Consider the following 25,899-nt stretch of genomic DNA (forward strand, 5'->3'; position numbering starts at 1 on the left):
ATTATCAGCTAGACAAGAACCAGTGGTTTCATAACAATGTTTTGTTACGGTTTTGCAATTGAATTGTTCTAGCATTCATGTTTCAAAATGCTGTGGCTCAAAACCCTACGTAATGCTATATTGATGGTAGAAACCACCCACAACTATAAATAAATCACTATGACACCATATTCCACCTATATTAAGCTTAATATATTACTGTTATGTGACATGTTTATCATCATGTATATATAGGGCATATCCTTGTTCACAACTTCTGTGCGTGTATTTTTCCTACAATTAAAATGGTTTATATAGCTTGATATACCAACTACTGTTCAACCGCATCCTATTAAAGTTCGGAGGTGGGGACGGGTTGGAAATCAACTATCATCTCTTAGTAATTGCTTCCTTTTTTCCCAATTATTACAGATTGTAGGCTACCTAAAATTCAAAACTAAAGTCATTGGTATGTCCACATCAGAGTATTTTATGAACTTTGTGTATTATCGAGAGATAATTCTGTGGGATTATAATATATATAATATTGACCACCCAATTTGCTTCAAAATAAGGACTCAGCATAAATTATATAGCACATAACTCATAAATACATTTACAATACAAAGTATGTAACTAACTTAGTTTCTTACAAACTAAGAAACTGTTTGTAACAACTTTAACAGACCCTTTCTCCCTTCATCACAATATTGAGGCCCACAAATATTTCAACATCAGCTCACCCAATGTCAGTAAGAGGTGGTTTGTCCCTGCTTCTCTTGTAGCAAAGAAAAAGCTCCGGACTTTTAAGACTTCCATAGTTCAAATTGGCCTGAAGTCCTGTAGGAGTTGCTTCTACACATGTATATCCCTCAGGAACAGTTTCACCTGCTGACTTGATGATCACAGCAAGTTCAGTGATTGGAGCCTTTGGACCAAAAGACTTGGTTTCAGAGCGATTTCCCTCTTGATCTAAAAGTGCTGACGTATCGGTAAGACCTGCTACTACAAAGTAATCAACAACTCTTGGACCTTTATCTTCTCTCATTGTTATGCCTAGGATTCCTGTAAAAAAAAAAAGTTAATTTCAATTATCTTATCAGGTTGGTAACATAATGCAACTTGAGAATGCATAATGAGATAAAACATAGGTTATCAATGAAAGGTTTCCTATCACTACTCAAACATGCAAATTGACTTAGGTGTCCTTTGCCTTCAAAAGCTGTAATGGCTTATAAAAGCCAGGTTTATTACAAACACATACAAAAATTAATGAAAGTCGGGGGTATAAAAAGCTTAAGAGGTTCCAAGCACTAGTTGAAGTAATGGATACATTCAGCATCCAATCAAGAACCAGTCAGGTAATCCTTTTCTCCTTGAAGTAAGATTAAAATACAACAATGCACCTAACTGAAATAATGGATATACATTTCCAGTAACTATTAAAAATATTAAAATGTCTCAGAGTTTCTTCAGAGGGAAGTTTACCATACTGTATAAGTCAATGAGCTTTCCTTTACTAATGCAAGTGCAAGTTAAAAAACCGCCTTTGTGTATAGCATAATCAAAACACATAGCAGTGAATAAGAAAAGCAAATTAAGTCCTACAAATTGTGATTGTTTATACACATATATAGTCACACAGGTAAATCACAACATGAAAAAAGTTTTATGTAAAAGGGACAAATATCTGTCAATCTAGAATAAATCTTTTTAATTAGAAGATGAACCTTGATAAATTACTCAAAATACAAAATCTACTGTTCACAAAACCAGCAGTATTTTTTTTGCCCTAAAACATACAATATGATTTGTACTATCAAATTGTTATTAAGCATTGCAAATTCTGTCCATAGCGTGACAAGTAGAGATAACTATCTGAAATTTCAAGTATACATTCCAGGGACTTCTAAGCTTCCTCTTCTTATAAATCAACGAAGGCAACATACCTGCACAACAAATATCTGTTTTGATATCATAAAACTATTTCTCTTGCTAAGAATAAGGGTATGAGAACCATTTTCTGCTTTAACAGAATAAGAATGGAGCACTCCCACCCTCCTTACCTTACCACATTACCTCTCTGCTCAGGAGCTGAACACCTTGCTTAGATTTTGACTTCCTCTTGTCTCTTTTTGAAACAGCTGCCTGCTGAATGAATTCAGCTCAGGCACAAGGCTGTGATCGTTCCACAGGCCTTTTAGCTCATCCTTTTATCCAGTGCTGAGACGAACGGGAATCCTTTTGCAGGCAGTGGCAGTAGCTTGTAATATTCCCTGCTGGCTTCCCCATTGACTTTATGGGGAAGCCAGCAAAGAAGATTGCAAATGGCAATGACATGATTGTGGGGCACTTGGCAACTGGCCATAAATGTGAAGAGGTTGCCAAGCACCCACCTCATGATTGTATTTTGTGATTGCGACATTGTGCAATAATTGGGAGTGTTTTAGAGGCAGTAAAGAACCTTTTCCAAGGCCATTGTTAATTAGAACTGCAATTAAGCTAACAATTTTAAGTCAAGGATTACCTGTAAAACAGAGTAACTCTGACTTTCATTCTTATGTTTCCCTCTTCCCTCCTTCCTCTGTTTTCCCAGAGTCTGTTAAACATTCCATTGCACATATTTGCTCTTACTTTTACTTGGCTGAGGCTAAAAACAAATTACTCTTATCTGGTCAATTGGACAGTACATTGTCTACAGTCTCACTCAAGAATTCTGGAAACATTCATTCTTTTTTAAAAAATGGTTTATATGCTTCATATGTGTCATACACCTACAGATGAAATATTTCTCATTTTTCAAAATCCAGTGTACAATGTCTCAAATCTGTAATACGAGCAGGTCTAATACAAGGGTGATCACTTGGGGACAGCTTTCAGTCTTACTAAAAAATCCACCAAAAGGGGATACAATATTTCTGCAAAATATTAGGATGACAGAGACTAGGACTGTAGAGAGAATTTGTAGTTATCTCCTTTTTTTATTCCATTTTAAAAAATTGTGGGGAAAGTGCTTCTGTACAGAGCAAAGGGAGAAAAACCTGCAGGTGGAAAAATCTTCAAAGTAAGGTTTCAGTTTTTTTCAGGCATTGGGATAGAATTTCCTTCCCCTTATTTTGCAATCTCACTTTTGCCCCATTTAATAAAACAAAAAGTGGTAGTCAGGAAAACATTTCAGAGAAAACACCATGCAGAAGATGAGAGCAAGGGGAGTGCATGGTAATCAGAACCATTGCACAAGATAACAAATACCTCCAGCACTTTCAAGTATAGTTTAAGTGACAACGTCAAACATCACCCACTTTCAATATTATCAGGAAAATACTGTAAAGAAGAACTGTAATATTGAAAGTGGGTAGTGGTGGCAATTTGCTTCTATTGCTAAAAATAGTAATACTGTAATCTAGGGAAAAGTTATGTCTAGTCACATATCTGGCTACGGTACAAATGACTTCAATCTTCTTTAAAGAAATACTTTTAAAAGAACTATATCGCAAAAAATATTTCTAACATCCACTGACATTTCATCATATAGAAATCTTTACAATCCCTCACAGTGCATGAATATCCTATGGATGTCTAGGGGAACATCCCAAATAGACTACCAGTGCCCAGAGAATCTGCATGGGAGAGGAGATGCTTGTGCAATTAATTATAACACAGCCCATGTACTCCTAAACAGTACAAAAATTCAGAAACAATATATAATTGGATATTGCTGCCCTTATTATTTCACTTTTGAAATACCAGATACCAGAATGATTTATCATCAGAGTAATTCCTATAACAGTGCTACAATATGTAGATTGAGAAAAGTTATAAGAGCATAATACAATTTATTTAAAAAAAGTAATTTTAAATTAAATTAAAATTAAATTAGAATTAATTTAAAAAGTGCGTTTAAAACTGTACTATTTCTCTGAATGCTAAATAATGCAATTACATCAGCAGCTGCCATGTATCTGGTTCCACATTATCAAGCCCACTAATAAAAATTAAAGAAAAGGGCAAAGCATCTTAGATCTTGCCCTTTTATTCCCTAAATAAAGTGATTGCTAAATATTTTATGAGGTTGCTGGGAGGTACACCACGCTTTTTATAACTGTAGTTTAAGAAGTGATACTTCATCTCAATCAAGTTTTAAACATTTCACACGAGATTATTATCTTCTTTCAGTATACTACCTTTAGGGAAATATCATTGTCATGAGACAGATTTCATTGAAAATACTGGCACCAAACTTTGTTAGAGTTTGGGAGTTAGATTTTTCATTAAATGATCTAGTCTCTACTCTAATGAAAACACCTGGTGGTTGTGGAAAATAAAGAAAAGAATCAATATGATCCTTCTTCAAGGTACTATGCTTAATTTGAGTTCACATCTTTCTCAAATTGCAGTATTTTACCCCAATACCAAAATAATTTCCCCACAAGATTATCTACTATCAGTTACACAAAAAAATACAATTTCTATTAATTTTAACTTACTGAACTACTCACTGCAGTGTATCCAGTGGTGGTATTTAGCCGGTTCGGACCGTTTCAGGTGAACCGGTAGTGGCGACCTGCGAGTGAGCCCCACCCACCCACCACTGTCGTCCTATTTAGCCACATTTTCTAAGCTGCACGCATGGGTGTGAGCGGTGCATGCGAACAAAGCGCATGCACAGAAGGCGTGTGAGTGAGCGACACGCGCATGTGCTCAAACTCACATTTTCGATGTGTGGCAAACTGGTGGTAAAATTATATGAAACCAACTTCTGAGTGTATCAGAAACTTTAGCCCCCAAGGTGCCCCTCAAAATAAATTAGTTGATAGGGCATCCAGGGGTGAAATGCTCCCAGTTTGGACCGGATCGGGCGATCCGGTAGCAATTGTGGCAGGTGGTTCGGAAAACCGGTAGCGATGGCGGCACGAGGCTCCGCCCACCCGTCTGGGTGTCGTTACTTCCTGCTTTTAAAAGGTTAAAAAAGGGTCTGATGATTGCACGCCACAGCTGTGATCGTCAGAGCCTTTTTTTACCTTTTTAAAGCATCTTTTTACAACCTATTCGGGTGAATAGGTTGTAAAAAAATGCTTTAAAAAATTAAAAAAAAAAAGTTGGCCACGCCCACCCAGTTACATTACCACCACTGCCACGCCACGCCCACAGAACCGGTAGTAACAAATTTTACATTTCACCACTGAGGGCATCCCCTATGTTCATTATAACTACCAAGAAAGCCATTGTCCCTAATTAACATAATTTACTTAGAGATACTATCAGGATCAACACCTGTTATGGTACTCAATGATGACGCTTCTGAAGAAATAGTCAATACTCAATTTTCCTCACCTGACCCTTTCTACAAAACAGATTAATATTCATTACTATATAAAATTAATATACAAGGCTGGAAGGCTTAACAAATCAAAGGAGTTTGGTTTAATCAATTTCCCCTCTCCCTTCAGCTTTCTATGCTAATTAATATTTGCTCTGGAATATCTTAGCTAGGATAGGAAGTAGTAGTGGAGAACATAAGGAAAGGGAGAAATGCCATTTGTCCTAGCAAGTGGAAGGAATTTCTATATAGAATGACAACTTTGGATCTAATCCCTATTACAGTAGCAATAGCAATAGCACTTAGACTTATATACCGCTTCATAGTGCTTTACAGCCCTCTCTAAGCGGTTTACAGAGTCAGCATATTGCCCCCAACAATCTGGGTCCTCATTTTACCCACCTTGGAAAGATGGAAGGATGAGTCAGGGGTGGGTTCTACTTACCTTACTACCGGCTTGCATTGTGCCCGTGTGGGTGCGCGTGCTTCGTGCACGTGCTCGCGCTCTTCTGCGCATGTGCAGATCGCTTCTGATGATGTCCGGGTCAGTGGGCAGAGCCTCCTGCCGGTTTTACTACCAGTTCTATAGATCCAGTCCGAACTGGGAGCAACCCACCACTGGGCTGAGTCAACCTTGAGCCGGTGAGATTTGAACTGACAAACTGCAGCTAGCAGTCAGCTGAAGTAGCCTGCCGTACTGCACTCTAACCACTGCGCTACCTCGGCTCTAATAGTATATTAGTAATGCCACCTTTTGCTGGGAAGAAGAAACTGAATATAAGAAACTAAAGCTAGTATTATATTAATGAATATTAATGAATATGCAGCCCTATTTGTTGAATTTTCTGGGTGGGCTACAAAATAAAAGTGACTCAATAAAACATGAATGTAAAATATACACACATAAAAGTTAAACAGTTTAAAATCAGCAGCTGAATAAGAGTAACAGCACAAAACAACAGTAGTATCAGATAAAGATAGCACATTACAAGCTTTAATAGTATCATTTTCATTTCAGCAAGTCCACCAAGGGATATTAAATCAACAAAATCCTTTTGTCTTAAATTTTTAATTAAAGCCAAGCTAAAATCACAAGATAAAGTTTTATGTAAACATTATGAGGCAAGTCAGGGTCTTAGACAATCGGTCGCAGTCACACGCCCATGCCCACTTCACCCCAGGCCCCACATTGCATCCGACTCTTTGGAGGTATTCATCCTTGGCTGGCTCTCTGAATCTGAGGCCTAGGAAGCTCAGCTTCATTCTTTTTATTCCCCCTTGGGTATATATGCATATTATCTGAAAAAAATAAGTTCCAATGGCCGGCTGATTGAGAAGTTTTCCAGCAAGGCTAGGAAAGTCTCTCTTACCCCCCTCCTCTCGATGCGCAGATTGGCTGCCGTGATGCACAGCTAAACGTCCCATGCTGCAAACTGACCGGGAACAAGTATCCCTCAGCAAATCACCTGGGATGAGGGGGTGGGAGCAGAGTGCCAGGAGACCAGTGCTGAGGAGCGTTGGCAGAGAGCCAAGTGAGGATTAATGCCTGTGGTGGGTTGGCTGTGGTGGTGGGGGGGGCAGAGTGAAGTAAAAGTGGCCATGTGGCTGTGCCCAATTGTCCCATTCTGTGCAAGTCAATAGTCTCCTTCACTAAATAGAAAATCCAGAAAATTCAATAAATACTATACATACACTGTCAGTTACCATTACTTTCTCTTAAGTTGACAGACACACACACACACACACACACACACACTCATACTCACACTCCAATAACTTCTCATTTAGGAAAATAGATATAAAAATGCCCAGGTTTACCAAGGTACTTTACATGTAGTCCTTGACTTACAACCATTCATTTAGTGAAAGTTTGAAATTATGTCACTGAAAAAAGGGACATGACCATTTTTCATTCATGACTAATGCAGCGTCCCCTGGCCACGCAATTAAAATTCAGATGCTTGACAATTGACATGTATTTATGTAATCATGATTTATAACCTTTCAGCTGGCTTCCAAAAATCAAGTCAAGACAGGAAGACAGATTTGCTCAACAACCAGATGATTCACTTAACAGTTGCAATGATTCACAGTGGACTACCTGTACTCACAGTTTGAAAAAAAAATAGGCAGACAGGCATGTATACATAACCCTATTTAGTGTGGAAAGTTAAATATCTGGAATTCGGGAGGCTACAAGGGAGACAAACAGATGGAAAAATGCATTTAGACTCTACCTGCATCTACCATGGATTTTATGAAAGGTTAACATGTATATTTGTCAACATTAATTCAAAATAAATTCTATATCTACATCTTCCAAATCTCATTTTTGCAAACCCACAAATTGTAGCTGTAGAGATGTCCTAATTTTATTTAGCATATTTTCATCTTTAATAAAAGCTTACCATCTGAGCCAGATTTGTTTTCAATGAATCATCACATTAACATCTTTAAGATATCTCAGTAGCGTTATATAATGCATAAATGTAATTGCAAATGTGCATCTACTAGTTTCCGTATTTATTTATTTATTTATTTATTTATTTTGCATTCTAGGTTAAATCTGAAGTAATATAATGGATTTCTTGCACTTGAAGATTTAGCATAATTAAGAACAAGTTTTTCTTTTCAACATTCCAAACCAGCCTAAACTACTTGACAGTTTACATGCAGTTCCTGCATTACAACAGAATGAAATTTGCACTTGGATTCTGCTTAAGAGAATCAAAATATGAAAGGCTGAAAAAATGGCCTCAGCAAGTCACAGCATGAGTACAACAACTTCAGACAGAATGACTCACTGCTAAAAAAGAAAAAGGAACAGGAAGTTTGGCAAGTTCATGAGTTTAAAAAAGTCTTCTGCATCATTTTTAATTTCTATAGATATTTCAGTGTCCAAAAAATGTACATATCCTTTTCTTATGCCTACCGGAAGGTTGACAGCCAATTTCTTAAAATCAAAAAATATGAGCTTTATCACTTTGTTATAAACACCAAACATGCCTTTAAAATTAAGATTATGAAAAGAAACTAAATAGTTTAAAATTTTCTGAATAAAAAGTATGCTAACACTATTCTCATTTCACTCCTCAATGTTGTCATATCTATGAAGTGTGAAGGGCATTTGATTTTCAAGTTCAAGAAATCCATATTACATACTGCCAAAGAACAAACAAAACAAAACAGAATGAATAAACAATCATTGGATTTGGTTCCAAAATCCAATATTCAGAGTAAATGAATATGCAAACATAGGAATTGTCTTTAAAGCAAACACATATTTTGTGGGTACCCATCTGAGCCCCTTCTAAGATTACAATTTGTACGATCCAATTTCTAAGATCAGGCTTTCAAATCCCCAAATGTGTCTCTAATGCCACCCTGTGACTAGAGACAGGCCTCATGAAAATGTGGGTGATCACACTCAATTTTTGGCTCAGATTATCCTTTTTTATCCCTTGGCTGTTCCTCATTAACTAAGTGTGACGAATTTCAGACTACATGGAAACAGGCAGTGGCAACTAAAATTTCATCCTTAAACTTCTCTGCAGGTCTTCAGCTCAGCATGGCATATGATCTAGTCAAAAAACACATTAAACAACATGTTTCAAACACAAAGTGGCAATTGGATCTAGCCTATTCTATATTGCCCATGAATTCAACAAGTATTCTGCCTCTTCTATGGCATGCTGAACTAGTGTCCAAGTACCTAAGCATTGGGGAGTTTTTACTCAGACATAATGTAATGCTCTTCCTCATTTGTCCTTGAAGGCTGAAACAGAAAGATTCCTTTCCTGGAGACACAATGCTCCTGTGACTCCGGACATGTAGAAACAACACAGCACGTGCAGTGCCTGTATTACAGAAACCTGAATACTAGCCTCATTTCATCATTATTGCACAAATACCGAGGATACACAGGGAAATTCCACATCTTCCTATTGCTTTCAGATATCAACCATGCTACAATATATAATATGTTGCCAGGTTCTGCAGAGCAATGTTTAAAATCCATCAAATGATGACCTGTGCCATTAACTAGTACTAATTAATTAATTAATTAATTAGCATCTAGTTTGTCATACTAGGGTGCTCAGTAATTAGATATAGTCTGCCATACTGTAACCTTTATACTTCTCTACATCCGTCTAATGTCCTACATTTCCTTTTAGAATTCCTTCTAGACTTTTGTTTTCAATATATATATATATATATTTTGGCTTTTAAAAATATATACTAGGCTTTGATGTGCCCATTATCCTTTTTAATTGACTCTAATGCCACACTCCTTATGCTGGTTTATGACCATAATAAAGATTTGATTTGACTCAGAGTACATGAACATAAAACTTAAGAACTGCTTTTAAGGAAACCATATATTTTCTATCATCATACAACTGTTTTAAAGACTTATAGAAATTTGCTATGTTATGTTCCCATGTGCTCCAGCATTTTTTAAAAATTAGATCCAAAGCACCATACAGTCCTTTGGTATAAAACTGTCACCAAAATATCCATTTTTAAAAAAGGAGAATATACTAGCAAAGCAGTAAGACATAACAGCAAATCATCTTAAAACTGTTTCTTCTTGTATCTAAAAAAGACCCTTATCAAGCACCAGATAGTTTAAAGAAATCATTCTTACCATATGCTCTTGATTGTTATGTGATAAACAGTCAAAAACATGATGAGAATGATTTTTTTAACAGCAAAGCTATACTGAATAGGTCATATTAAACTACAGTGATGAATTCAAACTCAAATATCAATTATTTAAAAGGAAATAAAGTATAAGATGTGATATAGGATAGCTGCACACGCATCATACACTTTGAATCTTTTCAAATCCTAGCATAAAATTTCTCTGTAACATAATATAATAAAAATAGACTGTAAACTTGATATTCTCAGTCTAATTTTAGGAGGGGAAATCCTTGTTCTCCATAAGAGTTCATAATATTATCCTAAGAAGAGTCATGCTGGCTCCAGCTATCTAATCCAATATTCTGTTCCCACAGAACAACCAGATGCCAATGGGAAATTTGAAAGAGAAAATATGAGCACAATTATATCCAGCAATGAGCATCCAGAGGAATGTTTCCTCTGATCATACAGTGTTATATTGCCATTAGCAACCATTAATGTTGGACTAGAAGACCTCCAAGATCCCTTCCAACTCTGTTATTTTGTTCCGGTTCTGTTCTGATAATCTACACCCTCCATGAATTTATTTCATCCAATTTTAATTCCTTGCCATTAGTATATATTAAAATAATACTTTCACGATTTCAATGTATACTACATGAAACAATTCTTGCTGTCCTGAATATCTCCCAATTCAGCTTCATCCGGTGACTTGGAATTTGAATGGAGAAAGACATTTACCCCTTCCTCTTTCTCTACATAACATATAATTATATAAATCCCTATCATATCTCAACCTATCAATTACATTTTCTTTCCTATGAAGCAGTATCTAATGTCGAATCTTTTCCACTTAAAAAAATTGTTCCCAACGTGTAATCATTTTAATTGCTTGTCATCATAGAATGAGATTCAGATGGATTTGTTCTAGTGAAGCTACATTAAACGTTTGTTGCTGTTACAAACAATGTTAAGAAATGTAATATTCCATAAATTCAGGAATAGGATAGGCTATGGGTCCCCAACCCCTGGTCCATGGAATGGCACTGGTCCATAGCATGCCAAAAACTGGGCTGCGCAAACAAGCGAAGACCCATCCATGGTGTGCAAGCAGCACACGAAACCATGCCCCCTCTGGTCCACGGAAAAACCTCTCTCCACATAACCAGTCCCTCGTGCCCAAAAGGTTGGGGGCCCATGAGATAGGCTACTCCAAACATTGTTCAGTTCAGATTACTCATTGGCAAAAAGGGCACTGCTAAGATCTAACCCTGTGATTAGTCCAGATCTAATCACTACCAAAGACTTACTACAGTACAAAAAACAGTACAAAAGAAAGAAGATTCCTAACAACATCTATCGTCCAGTCTCCAACTTTTGCTTTGTGGCGAAAGTTATTGAGAATGTGGTGGCGCGACAACTTCCCCGGTACCTGGATGAAGCTGTCTATCTAGATCCGTACCAGTCCGGCTTCAGGGCTGGGTACAGCACGGAAATGGTATTGGTCGCATTGGTTGATGATCTCTGGAGGGCTCGGGACAGGGGTTGTTCCTCTGTCCTGGTCCTACTAGACCTCTCAGCAGCTTTTGATACCATCAAGCATGGTATCATGCTGTGCCGGTTAGAGGGGTTAGGAGTGGGGGGCCCTGTGTTGCGGTGGTTCTCCTCCTTCCTCTCTGACCGCACACAGTGTGTGTTGGCAGGGGGGCAGAGGTCGACCTCGAGGTGCCTTGTTTGGGGGGTGCTGCAAGGGTCGGTCCTCTCGCCCCTTCTGTTCAACATTTATGTGAAGCCGCTGGGTGAGATCATCCGTGGTTTTGGGGTGAAGTTCCATCAGTACTCTGATGATACTCAGCTATACATCTCTACCCCAGACTACCCCAATGATGCCCTTGCCGTAATGTCCTAGTGCCTGGAGGCTGTGTGGATCTGGATGGGGAGAAAAAGGCTCAGACTCAACCCCTCCAAGACCGAGTGGCTGTGGTTTCCGGCATCCCGTTATAGCCAGCTGGTTCCATCGCTGACTATTGGGGGTGAGATTTTGGCCCCCTCAGAGAGGGCTCGCAACTTGGGTGTCCTCCTGGATGCGCGGCTGTCTCTAGAAGATCATGTGAGGGCTGTGGCCAGGGGGGCTTTTTATCAGGTTTGCCTGATTCACCAGTTGCGTCCCTTTCTGAATCGGGACTCCTTGCCCATGGTCACTCATGCCCTCGTCACTTCCCGTCTGGACTACTGTAATGCTCTCTACATGGGGCTCCCCTTGAATCGCACCCGGAGGCTCCAACTGGTCCAGAATGCGGCCGCGCAGGTGATTATGGGAGCAACACGGCGCTCCCATGTAACACCTCTCCTGCGCGAGCTGCACTGGCTCCCGGTGGTCTTCCGGGTGCGATTCAAGGTGTTGGTTACCATCTTTAGAGCGCTCCATGGCTTAGGACCTGGGTACTTACGAGATCGCCTTCTGCTACCGATAGCCTCCTACCGGCCAGTACGCTCCCACAGAGAGGGACTCCTCAGGGTGCCGTCAGTCAAACAATGTCGACTGGCGACCCCCAGGGGGAGAGCCTTCTCTGTGGGGGCATTCGCCCTCTGGAATGAATTGCCCCCGGAGATACGGATGATCCCTGACCTACGCACCTTTCGCCATGCCCTCAAGACGTTATTGTTCCAACAAGGTGGGCTGGCCTAAACATTAATTTTGACAGGTTGCTTTTATTTTATTTTTTTAATGATATCAGGGCCATTATTTAATATGTTTTTTAAATTGCTTTTAAATTTTATATATGTGTTTGTTTTATTTTTGGGCTGTGCACCGCCCTGAGTCCTTCGGGAGAAGGGCGGTATAAAAATTAGATTAAATAAATAAATAAACATAATAGCTGATCAACTTAATGCTCAATTATTAAGCTAATAGGTAATATTGAGACTACCACTAGTATTTTTCTTAACATTGCACCTTTTATAAGGCTGTTTATATGTGTAAATAACCCTACTAATAAATAGCATGGGATAACCAGGCTATTTTTATCTTCAGTGTGTGTTGTCTGATCAAACTGATCTCCTTTAATGTCTCTAAATAATGCTTTATGGCCTGCAGAATCCAAAAGGGAGTAACTGTTTAATTGTTTGCGAGAATAAAGAAGATGATCTCAAGGATTTTAGACTGACCAGACAGCACAGGCCACATTTAGTCTGCTATTTCATTGCATTACTGCGAAACAATAATTATATTTTATATTTTTAATTTTTCATGAATTTAAATAACAGACTTAGTTTTACAGATTTACCGTTAATAATTTAATGTCATGTTGTATTTTATTTATATTTATGATTGATATAGATATATATATATCGGCCATTTTATTGTATTGTATCTTTCTTTCTGCTGGTTATGAATGAAATGGAAAAAAATAATTGTCCTTTTCTGTGAGTTTTCCTACTGTGTATGCTTTCTGAAGTAAAGATTCTAAATTATACCCAATATTCTAAATGTAGAGAAATCACACTGCCTCATTTAATTAGTTTTAAAAATGTCCAGAGCTATATAATGAAAGAAAATATACTTCCTCAGTTATATGCTCTTTAATATGTTTGATCAAAGTACCTGGAGTAACTATAATAAATAGGTATAAATAAATTACCAAAGAAGCGATTTTAAGATGCTAAATCAAAAATAAGACACCAAGTTTGTTAAATTATAATTTACCATATAATCCATTCAAAAAATCTTAATTTTTTAAAAAAATATTACTTATAATAACAAAAAGGGTTCCAAGTATACTTTTAACTCTGAGACCTACATAAATCAATATTGGCTTTAATGATTTATTGTTCTAAATTACATGCCGTATGCTTAACAACCTTTATTTACATGACTGCCAGTTTCTGATTATGTCAAAACACTGTTAACTCTTAGCAGTCACAATACTTGACATTTGAGCTAGATTATTTTGTGATGTTGACATTATACTGTAAATTGGTCCATATAATTCTTAAAAAGTTGCAGAATGAGTCACTATGAATAACCTGATGAATCTGAAAAGTCTACCTTGCAAAACAAAAACAAAGAAAGAAAGAGCTGACTCCTACACTATCACCTGACTTGGTTCTTGTTTTGTTTGGCTTCAATCTGCTCTCATTTCCTTCAAGCGAAGTCCCATTTGTTCATGATTGCTATGAAATAACCTGTTTCGTCAACTCATCCGCCCATTTTCCTATTCATTTCCCAGCCTCCTAGGAACAGAAAATTTTTCACATTAAAAAAAAACATTATCAACTGCCATTAATAAAATCTAAAGCACTCATTTTTCCTGGAAAGAAATTACATTAAAATTTTACTTAAATGTCCCCTAGAGTAACGGTTCTACCCAATACCCAAACATACACTCTCTCCCCTATATTTCTATGCCGTCATAATTTTACCATACTACCTAAAAGAGATATGCTCAAATATACAGTATGTTTAAATAAAGAGCAACTAATTCTGCTGCACTTCTGCATCAGAAATGAAGATGCAAAACTGTTATTCCCAACGAACTTAAATGAAAGCAAGAGAGGCCAGAGCAATTAACTGGAAGAAGGCAAACAGATTTGGTCAACAGCTCTACCTATAATATTTTAGTTTCAGAGAAGCATTTATAGGTAGTCCTCAACTTATGACCTCAACTGAGCTCAATTGTTAAGTGAGTTTTGCCTCATTGTATGACTGCAGTTCTTAAATTAGTAACATTGTTGTTAAGTGAATCAGGCTTCTCCACTGACTTTGCTTGTCAGAAAGTCGCAAAGACCCTGGGACACTGCAACCATCATAAATATGAGTCAGTTGCCAAGAATTTGAATTCTGATCACGTGACCATGCGAATGCTGCAATGGTTGTAAGCATGAATAATGGTCATAAGTCACTTCTTCCAGTGCTGTTGTAACTTTTGTCACTAAATGAACTGTTAGAAAGACTGTAATTTATTTGTTGCTGTCCATTAACTATTCCATTGTGCCACAGTGTGAGAATTACTGGATTATGCATAAGAGTAGAAACTGTTGAAACATTTCTAATGCGCCTAAATCAGAAGTGTCAAACTCAAGACCGGCAGGCCGGATCTGGCCCATGGGGTGGTTAGGTCTGTGGGCCACCCTGGAAACAGCGAAGGACCAGCCCGCGGTACCTCTGCCAGTGAAAACGGAGCTCAAGACCAATACGTGCGAGATGTTTTTGGCTGCAACAGCCTCCTGCAGTCTTCTGCCACCGAAAACGCAGCTTGGGATGGCCACATGCAGCCCTCCTGAACTCTGTTTTCACGGGCAGAACACTCGGGCCACCACGGGCGCCCCCAACACGAGTGACGTTGAGCTGGCCATGCCCACGCTACCCATATCCACCCTGTCACTCAAGGTCAAACACAACCCTGATGCGGCCCTCAATGAAATAGAGTTTGACACCTCTGGCCTATATGAATGCATGTAAGAAAATGTCATAATTTACGAATTATGTCAAACATCAATTTAGCCAGAAAAATATATGTTCTAGTTTCTTCTCCAGGATCTGAAGCTAAACTGGAAGAACACAGTAGTCAGCAATTAATATAGTTTCAGTGAAGAGCAGCAGGAAAAATTATCATATTTTAAAGACAGAATATAAGAAATTTGTTCAGTAGAAGAAAAGTCATTTTCAATAACGGCATTCTTCTAATTTACAAAAAAGGGACAAATAAGTTATATATTTAAAATGTTTTTTAGAAAGCTTGTTAACAACTCCCTCACTGCTTTTTGACTCTCCACTGTTGCCTTCTGACGAGCAAAGTCAATGGGGAAGCAGGCAGAAGTTGCAAACGGTGATCATGTGACATCACAGTTATGGCCACACAGAGTTCACTTAACCATGGAAATTGGAACTGCCACAACTACCATCATAGCACACTTTATCACAACATCACTTGGCAACATAGTTGAAGGTCCCAATTACTATTGTTAAATGAGGATCATCTTTAATGGCAAGGCCATAGGAACTGATAGCTGCAGTGGTATGAGCGCACCTGGAATACCATGTCCAGTTCTGGTTGCCACAATATAAAAACTGGAAGGAGTGCAGAGAAAAGCAATAGGAATGGTAAGCAGGTGGTGGCTAAATTCTACAAAGAGCAGTTAGAGGAACTTTAGCATGTTTATCTAAAGAATAGAAAGCTAAGAGCAGGCATGATTGCAGTCTTCCAATACATGAAGGAATATCATAAGGTAGAGGTTGTGGGTTTATTTTCCATAGCACCTAAGGATAAGACAAGAACCAGACAATGGAAGCTACCCCCGGAGATACGGAAGATCCCAGATCTGCGCACCTTCCACCGTGCTCTCAAGACCTTTTTATTCCATCAGGCGGGCCTGGCCTAATCTTTTCCCTCTTTTTTAATTATGTAAATTTTAATCAGTTTTTAAATGATTGGGGTGTTTTAATCTGTCTGGGCCAAATTGTCTAATTCGATTTTATTCTGTTTTTAAATTTTGTATTTATGTATTTTTACTATTTTGACTGTTCACCACCCTGAGTCCTTAGGGAGTAGGGAGGTATATAAATCAAATAAAGATAAAGATAAAGATATATACAGAGATATCCAAATTTGCAATAATCATGAATTTTCTGATTGTGAGAGATTGTATTCATATCAGGTTGTATTCATATTTGCTCCAGCCTTTGAGGAATAATTCCACTAGATTTTTAGTAAAAAAATAGTGATAGCAATGTTGAAACCAGTTATCTATCATCCAAAATATAAATAAATAGCCCACAGCTCATGTGTTACATTATAGGTTTATTTTAGAAATATGTACAAATCATGCTAGATAAATATTATATAGTTTTGATTCATAACATTTTTAAAGATATGAGATATATATGAAATATTTTTCAAAGCATGCCACTTACTGGCATTTTCAACAGAATAAAATAAACAATAGGATAAAACACTACTTTTTAAATACAAAGGATCATAGTAATACAAAGATAAAGGCAAATAATATCAACTCTGCCTTACAAATTGTCCTAAAGAAATCCAAACATGTACTTTCTCAACTGTTCACATGATTTTATAACCTAAATGTGTACACAACTCTACATGTTCTTAAAAAAAAAAAAAGAACAGAGGAGGAACAGGACATTATATTTAATGTTACTGTCCTAAGTAGCATTTCCCAATCTGACATTTTGTAGAGATGTTGGGTAATTTCAGTAATCATTCTAGAATTTTTAATCTTATATAGAAGACCTCACGTTGAGGGGGAAAAATTCACTAAGCCGTTTTTCTACTAATACTGAAAGATTCTTTCTCTTGTCATTAATTACAAACTATTAAAAATCTATTCCTTCTACAAATGTTAGCTCCATGATTGTTGAAACTAAATTTCAAGTTCAGCAAATGCATATTTGTAATATAATGCAATATATTAATTGCAGAAGGAATTATTTCAACAAAGATCTCAACTTAATGGATTGTAGAACTCATAACATGTCTGTGTGTGTATTTACATTGGCAAATGCCAAACTAAACATTACAACTGCTTAAGTTGCAACAAAATGGTATATCATAAAGTATGTCAATAAAACAACAGCAACATGCACAGAACTGGCTACTTTCAGCAATATTCCATTACAAGTTCTAACAAGAATTATAGCGCAACAATACTTAACTAGTAGAATATAGTTTTTTGGGCTCACATATGCATCGTCTATTCTGACACACTTTAGTATTATATTACATTTTTAATTATAAATTCAAGTTCTATGTAGCTTACATGAGTACAGCGTTGGGTTATAGGACAGAGTAAGATGGCAGCATACATGGAGGAAAAGTAATAGGGTTAATGACAAGAAAACAGTATGTGTGTTTTTCCCCCTATTAGTTCAATAAACCACACTGGATGTCTGGTAATCAATGGCAGGACCAGGATGTATGACTGGATTTCTTGGCAGCCTTGATACCATTAACCTTGCTATTGTTACAGATTGGGAGTGAAGATTGGGAGCACAGGGCAGTAATGTGTTACAGTGTTTTTTCTCTTTACTGATTCCAGCTGGGAGGTAGAGGTAGGGGCCAAATTCTCAGTTGCTGTAATGTGGGGTATTGCAGGGACTGGCCTTCTACCCTCCTGTTTAATGATTATATGAAGCCATTAGAAAAAGTAAAATGACAGCATGGCCTCATGTTATCATTAATTAGACAGCCTGTTAAATACCTTTACCCAAAATCAAAAAGGAGATAGAGCACAGATGTCAAATTCACTGCATCACATTGCTGTCACGTGATGTTTCACGACCATTTTCCCATTCATGGAGCTGGGGTGGGTGTGGCCTGCGCGTGACGCATCCGGCTCACAGGCTGCCAGTTTGACCCCCTTGAGATAGAGGATAGATAGCTGAGGGCTATTACGGTCTGGATGGGGAAGAACAGATTCATGCTGAATCCTAGTAAAATCGAGTGGATGCAGATCCAAAGGCCAACTGAATGTAGATATGCAATCCCTCTTTAGTTCTGGATAGGGTCCCCCAAAGCTTGCAAACTAGAGGTCATCCTGGACTAATGGCTCTTGCTTGAAGAGCAGATAGAGGATGTGATAGAGAATGTTTGCACAATTACTATATATCTTGTGCATCAATTTCAGCCATTCCTAGGTCAGGAGACATTATGTAGAGTCATTCAAATACTTCTTTCCTCAGAGGTGGATTATAGCAAATTGCCTAAGTGGGACTGTTCTTGAATACCATCCAAAAGCTACAGCTGGTATGTAGCATATAGCAAGCCAGATACTAAAAGCATTCAAGAGCAGAGGTGGCACAGTGGTTAGAGTGCAGTACTGCAGGCTACTTCTGCTGCTTGCCTGCTGCCTGCAATTTGGCAGTTCAAATCTCACCAGGCTCAAGGTTGACTCAGCCTTCCATCCTTCTGAGGTGAGTAAAATGAGGACCCAAATTGTTGGGGGCAATATGCTGACTCTGTAAACCGCTTAGAGAGGGCTGTAAAGAACTTTAAAGCAGTATATAAGTCTAAATGCTATTGCTATTCCTAGGCTTGTCTGTGTAACATATTGCTATATGAGCTGTACTGGGTACCAATTAGCTTCTGGTGCAAGTCCAGGTGCTAATTTTAAAGCCCTTTTAAGTTCCAAATCTAGACAGCTTCTCTCAATTGAATCTGTCTACATCTGTCTGAGAGAAAAAGCTTAAGGATCCAACACTGAGGAAAGTGCCATTTACATTGACACCCACAGTCTAGCCTTCTCAGTAATGACTTCCTTTCTGTTGAACAGTTATTCTCCGGACCTCTGCACTGACCCCTCCCTGTTGCAGTTCCAAGCAATTCAGAAACAAGGCTGCTCCAAAATATATTTGGGGTTGCTGTTCATTAGCCTAATCCTATTGAATGACACTTAGTGGATATTGTTGCTATGTGATGATATATATTAATACTTGTTACTGTTGATAGAAGTTGCTCAGAGGTTTGGGCAGCCAGAAGCCCAGATCATTCGTTCAAAGGAAGGAAGGAAGGAAGGAAGGAAGGAAGGAAGGAAGGAAGGAAGGAAGGAAGGAAGGAAGGAAGGAAGGAAGGAAATATAGGTCCTTACCATCAGGAATTCACTAGCATAACTCTTATTAATCGATTAATAATATTTTTGAATTTATATTTATGATGCCAATTACAAAGTCACCCATTTACACTTATAACTTTGGGCAGTTTACAGCAAGTTAAAACAATATAATCAATTAAAAGATAGTAAAAATGGTGTTGTCAAACATAATAATTAAACCATCTCAGTGGTAGGTTATTTATTTATGTATTTATTTATTCCCCAGCTTTATTATTTTTACAAATCTTTGAATGGCAAGGCACTGAACTTATCAACCCACCTTCCTCCTATTTCACATAACATGCCAACCCAGTGCCTGTGGGAGAGCTAGATCTCTAAAGTACTCTTGGAAGACAGCAGAGTTGGGGCCATACAGATCTTGGGGAATTCCTGAGATTAGGTTTAGTCACAAAAAAATTTAATAACAATTATATGGTGGCAGCAATTTCTTTTTTACTTTATAACAGAACAATATCAATCCAATTGGTGAAAGAAATGAAAATTTACTAGCTTGCTTATTAGATTTATATCTTCTCTTTCATTCAGAAATCAAGTCTTACTGTTTTCCCCTCTTATTGTTTTCTCACAACAATAATCTTAAAAGAGAGTGACTGTCCCAAGGTCATTCAGGGATTTTTCAAGACTGAAGGTGAAGCAAAAATGAGTTTTTCCATTCCTATTCTAATAGATTAACTATTGCCTCACATTGGCTGTCTGGTTTTAATAGATAAAGATGCTACAGAGTAGTTTCTCCAAGTGCTTTTCCCTAACTGCTGACATCAGAGGATAACTAAGGAGAAAGAGTTATCATTACTTGTATGCTTATTATACTAAAAAGGAGACATGGTCTGCAACCCTCTTTCTATAGGATGAAATATATAATTGCACAAAAGAAAGAGCTGGTGTGATCACTGGGAACAAACCCCATAGTTATGTGTATTATTGTGTATGATCAACTCTGTATTTTGTAATAACAAACTTCAATTATATTCTTAAACTACATGTTTATTTATTATATCTTTCCTTGTATTTTTAATGGCAACTCATAGGCCAGCCAATAGAAATCTTAAAAAAGAATACAATGCAACTATTGAAGAAAATTTGAATTCTTACATTATTTCAAGTAATGTATTATTGTTAGATTTTAGAGTCCTTTGCTCCCAAGATTTTGCAAGATCTTTAGCTTGAATCCTGTGAGATACCACATGAAAATGCTGTAATCTGAATTTTTTTAAATTTATGATCATAAAAAAAATAACTGTTTACTTTTGGGTCTCCGTTGCTTACCCCTGATATAGCCTTCCTTTATTTCTTTTAAAATGTAATTGTGAGAAACATTTTTAAAGCTCATCTTGAATAATATTTGGTAGACCAGGAACAACCACACAAAGGCTATTCAGTAACAAAATTCAGAATATATATGTATTGCCCTGTTACTAAAGCTTAGAAAAATATCACTTATAAATCATTATTAACACATCCAGCAATGTATCAGTGGAATAGAATTAGCTTGAAAAAAATATTGGATATTTAAAATAACAATTTACATCTATGCACAATAACTAAACACCTACTGAACTATTTTTCCATATAATGTTTATGATTGTTTCTTTCAACAACAAAAGCAACAGATTCTATAAAAAATTATTTCAGTTACATATAGAAGAAAATGGCAGATTTAGCTAAAAGTAAGCATTTTCACTGAAAACATCAGGCATTACGGAAAAAAACAGGCAACAATTTTATTGCAATTCAATGCATGTTTAAAACCATGTTCAATACCTTGTTATCTAACACCCCATCATTAAAGATATACTGAAAATAAATAGACCCAATATAATCAGCTTGGGTTAAAGTGATCAGTAAGCAAACTATAAGTCAAAATACAATTTGCCGATTTTGTTTAGCAAATTGTATTAATCCATTCAAGTGCAGTACATATATCTACAGTAGATTAGCATGACACTTGAATCAGATCTTAATACTGTCACCCAGATACTCTACGCATTAAGGATAAATTTAAAGCAACATTTCTGAGGACTATTTATGCAACTTCAATCATATTTGTTAAACTATTAACATGTTCATTAGGTGACCCCACAGATACATCATATTTCATACTAACTGGCTTACTTTTCTGTTTCTTAGAAAACAGTATTCAAGATTTCTTCCACAAAATCCTTTTACTGTGGAATTCAAATGAATCACTTAAGAATCAAAAAGAGGAAAAAGGAAGTCAAAACTGCAGATAAGATAAAAAGAGACAACAATTTTAAGTCAATTCCAAGTGTTAGGGGGTTAACTAATTGTCTCCTGGGCATTAAGGAAATCAGGACCTTCTGAGGAAGTAGCATTAAGGAGAAAATAAACATCGTATGTATAGTGAGCTTTAAACAGGAATTATATGAATATTTCAGATTAAGCTATAAATGATTTTCTAATTTAAAATAAACCTATGCTCAACTATTTTTGGGAAGTTTGTTTACCATGTGAAAGTCCAGTATATGGTAGTTTGGCTATCACCTACCCCAAAGCTATGCAAAAGTAATGAATAGATTACATAGAATCAAGAGGCTACCCTGTCCCCATAACCACTTAGCACCTAAGCCATTCTTCACAACAATCCAATTTTACACATATCTACCCAGAAGCAAGTCTAACTAAATTAAACAGCACTTCCACATAAACAAAGCCCAAAACTGTAGCTTACATCACAAATGCAACACATATATTTTATACACAGAGAGAGGATTTTCTCTGCAGGACAATGGGGCAGCGTACACATGACAAACTCAACTTTTTACTCACAGCATCACCCAAGACACTACGACCACAAAATAAATTGCATTATAGCTGGATTGATTCGGAGGCAGCCAGGGAATCCCGGCTTCTCTGCCCTTCTGCCATTTGATTCTCCCTAGCCTGGTTCACACAATATGCGAGAATAACTGCTGGATGCCCACAACGTGTGGAACCACCAATTTATTTCAATCTCGTTTCAGCCCAAGTTTGCCTGCCCCTCTGATCCCTTCGCGGTTGCATCAATTCAAATCAATAATTTCAAGAGGAAGGAGATGAAGAAAACAATATAGCGGGCCTTTCTCCCGGCTCCTTCTTAACCCTAACCCGCAGGTGAACTCCACAGACAATTCTGCACAGGTAAAAAAAAAAAAAAAAGGACACGTGGGAAGCAAATGCCATTCGCGGGAGGAAAGAAGGGGCCGAATCTCTTCCCCACATTCGGCACGGAAGAGCTGCCACCGGATGCCCCTCGCTTTCAAAGGCCGCTCCGAGTCCAAAACCACCCCGAACCCCGGTTGCAAAAATAAAAAATAAAAATAATTTCCCGCTTTTCTCCTCCCAGCGGCCCTGTCCGACACCTTGAGGGCAGCCCGGCGGGGCAGCACCACGCTCCCTTCGCGCTCTCTCAACGTGATCTTGCATCCCAGCGCTCAAGGCGGAGGGAGGACAAGGCGAGGCGAAACGGGGGCGGGGAGGGGGAAAGCGAAGGAAGGAACAGGCGGCCAAGTGCGTACTTGCTCGAGAAAGAGCACCGTCCCGCCTGCACAAGCGGGCATTTCCCGCCCTTGCAGAAGCCGGTGTCCCCAAACCTGAGGCGGGGGTGAAAGGGAAAAGCAGAGGGAAACGGGGAAGCGAAAGGCAGCCACCCGGGAAGCCGAAGGCGCCTCCTGTCAGCTCTTCCAACCTCCTTCTCCCGACGCACCTGTGGCGGCGTCGTCAGACAAATACCGGACTCCCTCGGTTTCCTCAGCTCACAGACGCCCCGCGGCCTGGCTGACTCGGCGACACCGTGCTCGCAGCTTCCCGGCCCCCTCAAAGAGAGCCTGAGCCGCCGCCGCCGCTGCCGCTGCTGCTGCTGTTTAGGAGGGAGGAAGCGGCCACCATGTTCCTTTCAGCGGGCAACTGGAGGCGGATCCGGGGCCCGCCCAGGAGGCGGTGGCGGCGGCACCGGGGGAAAAAAAGCGAGGCGCCCCCGCCGCCAAAAAGGGCTTCGCTAGGAGGCGCTAAGCAGCAGCGCGCAGAGGCCTTCCGTTGGGGGCCGGCGTGGCCTCGGGGCTCGACTCAGGCCTCGAGGCGGAAGCCTTTCTTCTCGGCCGCCTGGCGGTATTGCGCTTTTCGACGTTTAGAGTTCAATCTTTAAAGGCGTTTACGGGAAGAGGAGAAACTGAATTCGGTGTGGCTTCCGAGTAAGTTGAACAGCCTGGAGGCTAAACGGGAGATTCCCTCCCCCGCGCCTCAAGGATTACCAGTGGTCCTCGATTTACGACCACAGTTGAGCTCAACGTTTCTGGTGTTAAGCGAGTTTTGCCCCGTTTCTTGCCACAATTGTTGAATGAAAACACTGCAGTTGATGAGTTAGTAACCGGGGTTGTTAAGTAAATCTGTCCAGTCCCCCCCCCCCCCGGTTGACTTTGCTTGTCCAAAGGTGGCAAAAGGTGAGGTTGAGACACAGCAACTGTCAGTATGAACCAGTTGCCAATCGTCTGAATTTGATTGCATGATCATTGGGGATGCTGTGGAGGTTGTAAGTGTGCATAAATGGTCATAAGTCGTTTTTTTCAGTGCCCTTCTAACTGAACTGTCACTAAATGTACTGTTAGGTTGAGGATTACCTGTTAGGTTGAGGATTACCTGTACTCACAACAGTGTTTCTTAAATAGTGGTCCCAAACCCCAGGGATTCTTCCAAAATCACTTCAAGGGTCCCCAAAATCAAAATTCGAGTCTATTTTGAAAAATAATAAACCATATTAAAATCCCTTCAAATAATCTTTTTTTTTATTATTGAAAAAGTTTTCAAATACAGATTTTTCCCCCTTTTCCCCCCCCTCTCCCTCCCCCTCCCTAACCCCCCCCTCCCCCTCCCACCCATCCCCCCCTGTGACTTCTTCATATCAAAAAAAAACCTAATTCATAACAGATTACTTACTCCCTCCTCTAGATATTGACCTTTACTTACTAAAAATATTATTAATATTATAACATCCCCCTTTATCCATACATTTCAGAAAAGAGAAAAGAGAAAAGAAAGGAAAAAAAAGGAAAAAAAAGACATTATACTATGACATTATAAAATAACTTCTCCACTTTAAAACTATACAATAAGTCCTACTTTAACATTTAATCTTCTATGTATATTACTATAACCTTTCAAAGCAGCCTTCCCCATCAAATCTAGTTTAACATTTATTCCACTCTATCCATTTCCTCCACTCCCCTAAATATATCACTTAAAAATCCCTTTTCTTAAACTAATCAATCTACTAACTAGCTTGTTCACCCACTATCAAGCAAAATTACCATACACAACATTTCTTAATATCTTTGATTCACTGCCCACACTACTTAAAAATATATGTCTATATTTTCCATTATATCTAAATAAAAAAAAAGAAAAGACAATGACTTTAAATTTATAATCCATATAGTATCTTCTTTAAGGTCTTTCCACTGGATTGGTAGAACCAACATCCATAATCGGGTAACATAACTTGCTGGTGCAACAGTTTATTCAAGATCTTCAATCATATCTGCCCCCATCAGTAGTAAATATCTTCTTATATATATAAAAGTAAAAACAACCACCCGAGTGACATTATAATTATATTCCATATAGTAATAATTGTGGGTTTCATCAGGATTATTAATTCCCGTCATCGTAGTGGGTAACAACCCGATCTTCTGCATGCCCCAGCATAATTCTCTTGCCTTGTAATTCAAAATGATATAATATATTTATCAATACAAAAAAAAAATTCCAAAATGGATAATTCAAATCCATCAGTTTAAGGCTCATTTCACGTCCCCAAATTACGGCCATGCAGAGATCTGCCACAATCTTCAGGATGATATTAACCAGTACGTCGCCTCTTCTGTGTTTACACATAATCATTCATATTTTAAAGTCACTGGCTTCACTGTTGCCTGATTCAGAAATTTCTATTTTTGTGCCACCTATTTCTTTTTTTCTTTACTTTTTGTGGGTTTGGTTTCCATCCTGGTTTCTTTTCTACAAATTGTGTATCATCTGGTCGGATTTTGTTCTGCTTTGTAGATTGATCTTGTTGGTTTGGTTTTTGTATCTCATATTTCTTTTTTATCCCTTGTATTTCACCTAATTGGTTTCCATGCTTATCCTTGCCTTGATAAGTCATCACCTTAAGGTTAGATGCCACTTCTCTCAGATTTGTAGATAGTCCAGCTAGGGTATCCAGTGAATCCAAAGGCAATTCATCTGGTACAGTCTCTATATTTCGATATTTTACCTTTATTTCCGGCTCCTTCTGCTTATCCTGTATTATACCTGAAGATGTTAAGTTCATT

General features: G+C 38.3%; 1 protein-coding gene across 1 annotated transcript in view; it reads right to left on the reverse strand.

Moving 5' to 3' along the window:
- DENND4C (DENN domain containing 4C) overlaps nucleotides 1–23,390 on the reverse strand; it is a 70,904-nt gene extending 47,514 nt beyond the window's left edge. The window contains exons 1-2 of the mRNA XM_070938583.1: nucleotides 23,280–23,390; nucleotides 723–1,044 (exon numbers count right to left, since the gene is read on the reverse strand). Coding sequence (XP_070794684.1) covers nucleotides 723–1,027 — 305 coding nt within the window. The 5' untranslated portion in view covers nucleotides 1,028–1,044; nucleotides 23,280–23,390. The remainder of the gene's footprint in view (nucleotides 1–722; nucleotides 1,045–23,279) is intronic.
- Nucleotides 23,391–25,899: the final 2,509 nt, after the last annotated feature.

Source organism: Pituophis catenifer, unplaced genomic scaffold (assembly GCF_029215685.1).
Source record: "Pituophis catenifer annectens isolate HBS135680 unplaced genomic scaffold, rPitCat1.0.hap2 SCAF_2, whole genome shotgun sequence".
NCBI classification, from domain to species: domain Eukaryota; kingdom Metazoa; phylum Chordata; class Lepidosauria; order Squamata; family Colubridae; genus Pituophis; species Pituophis catenifer.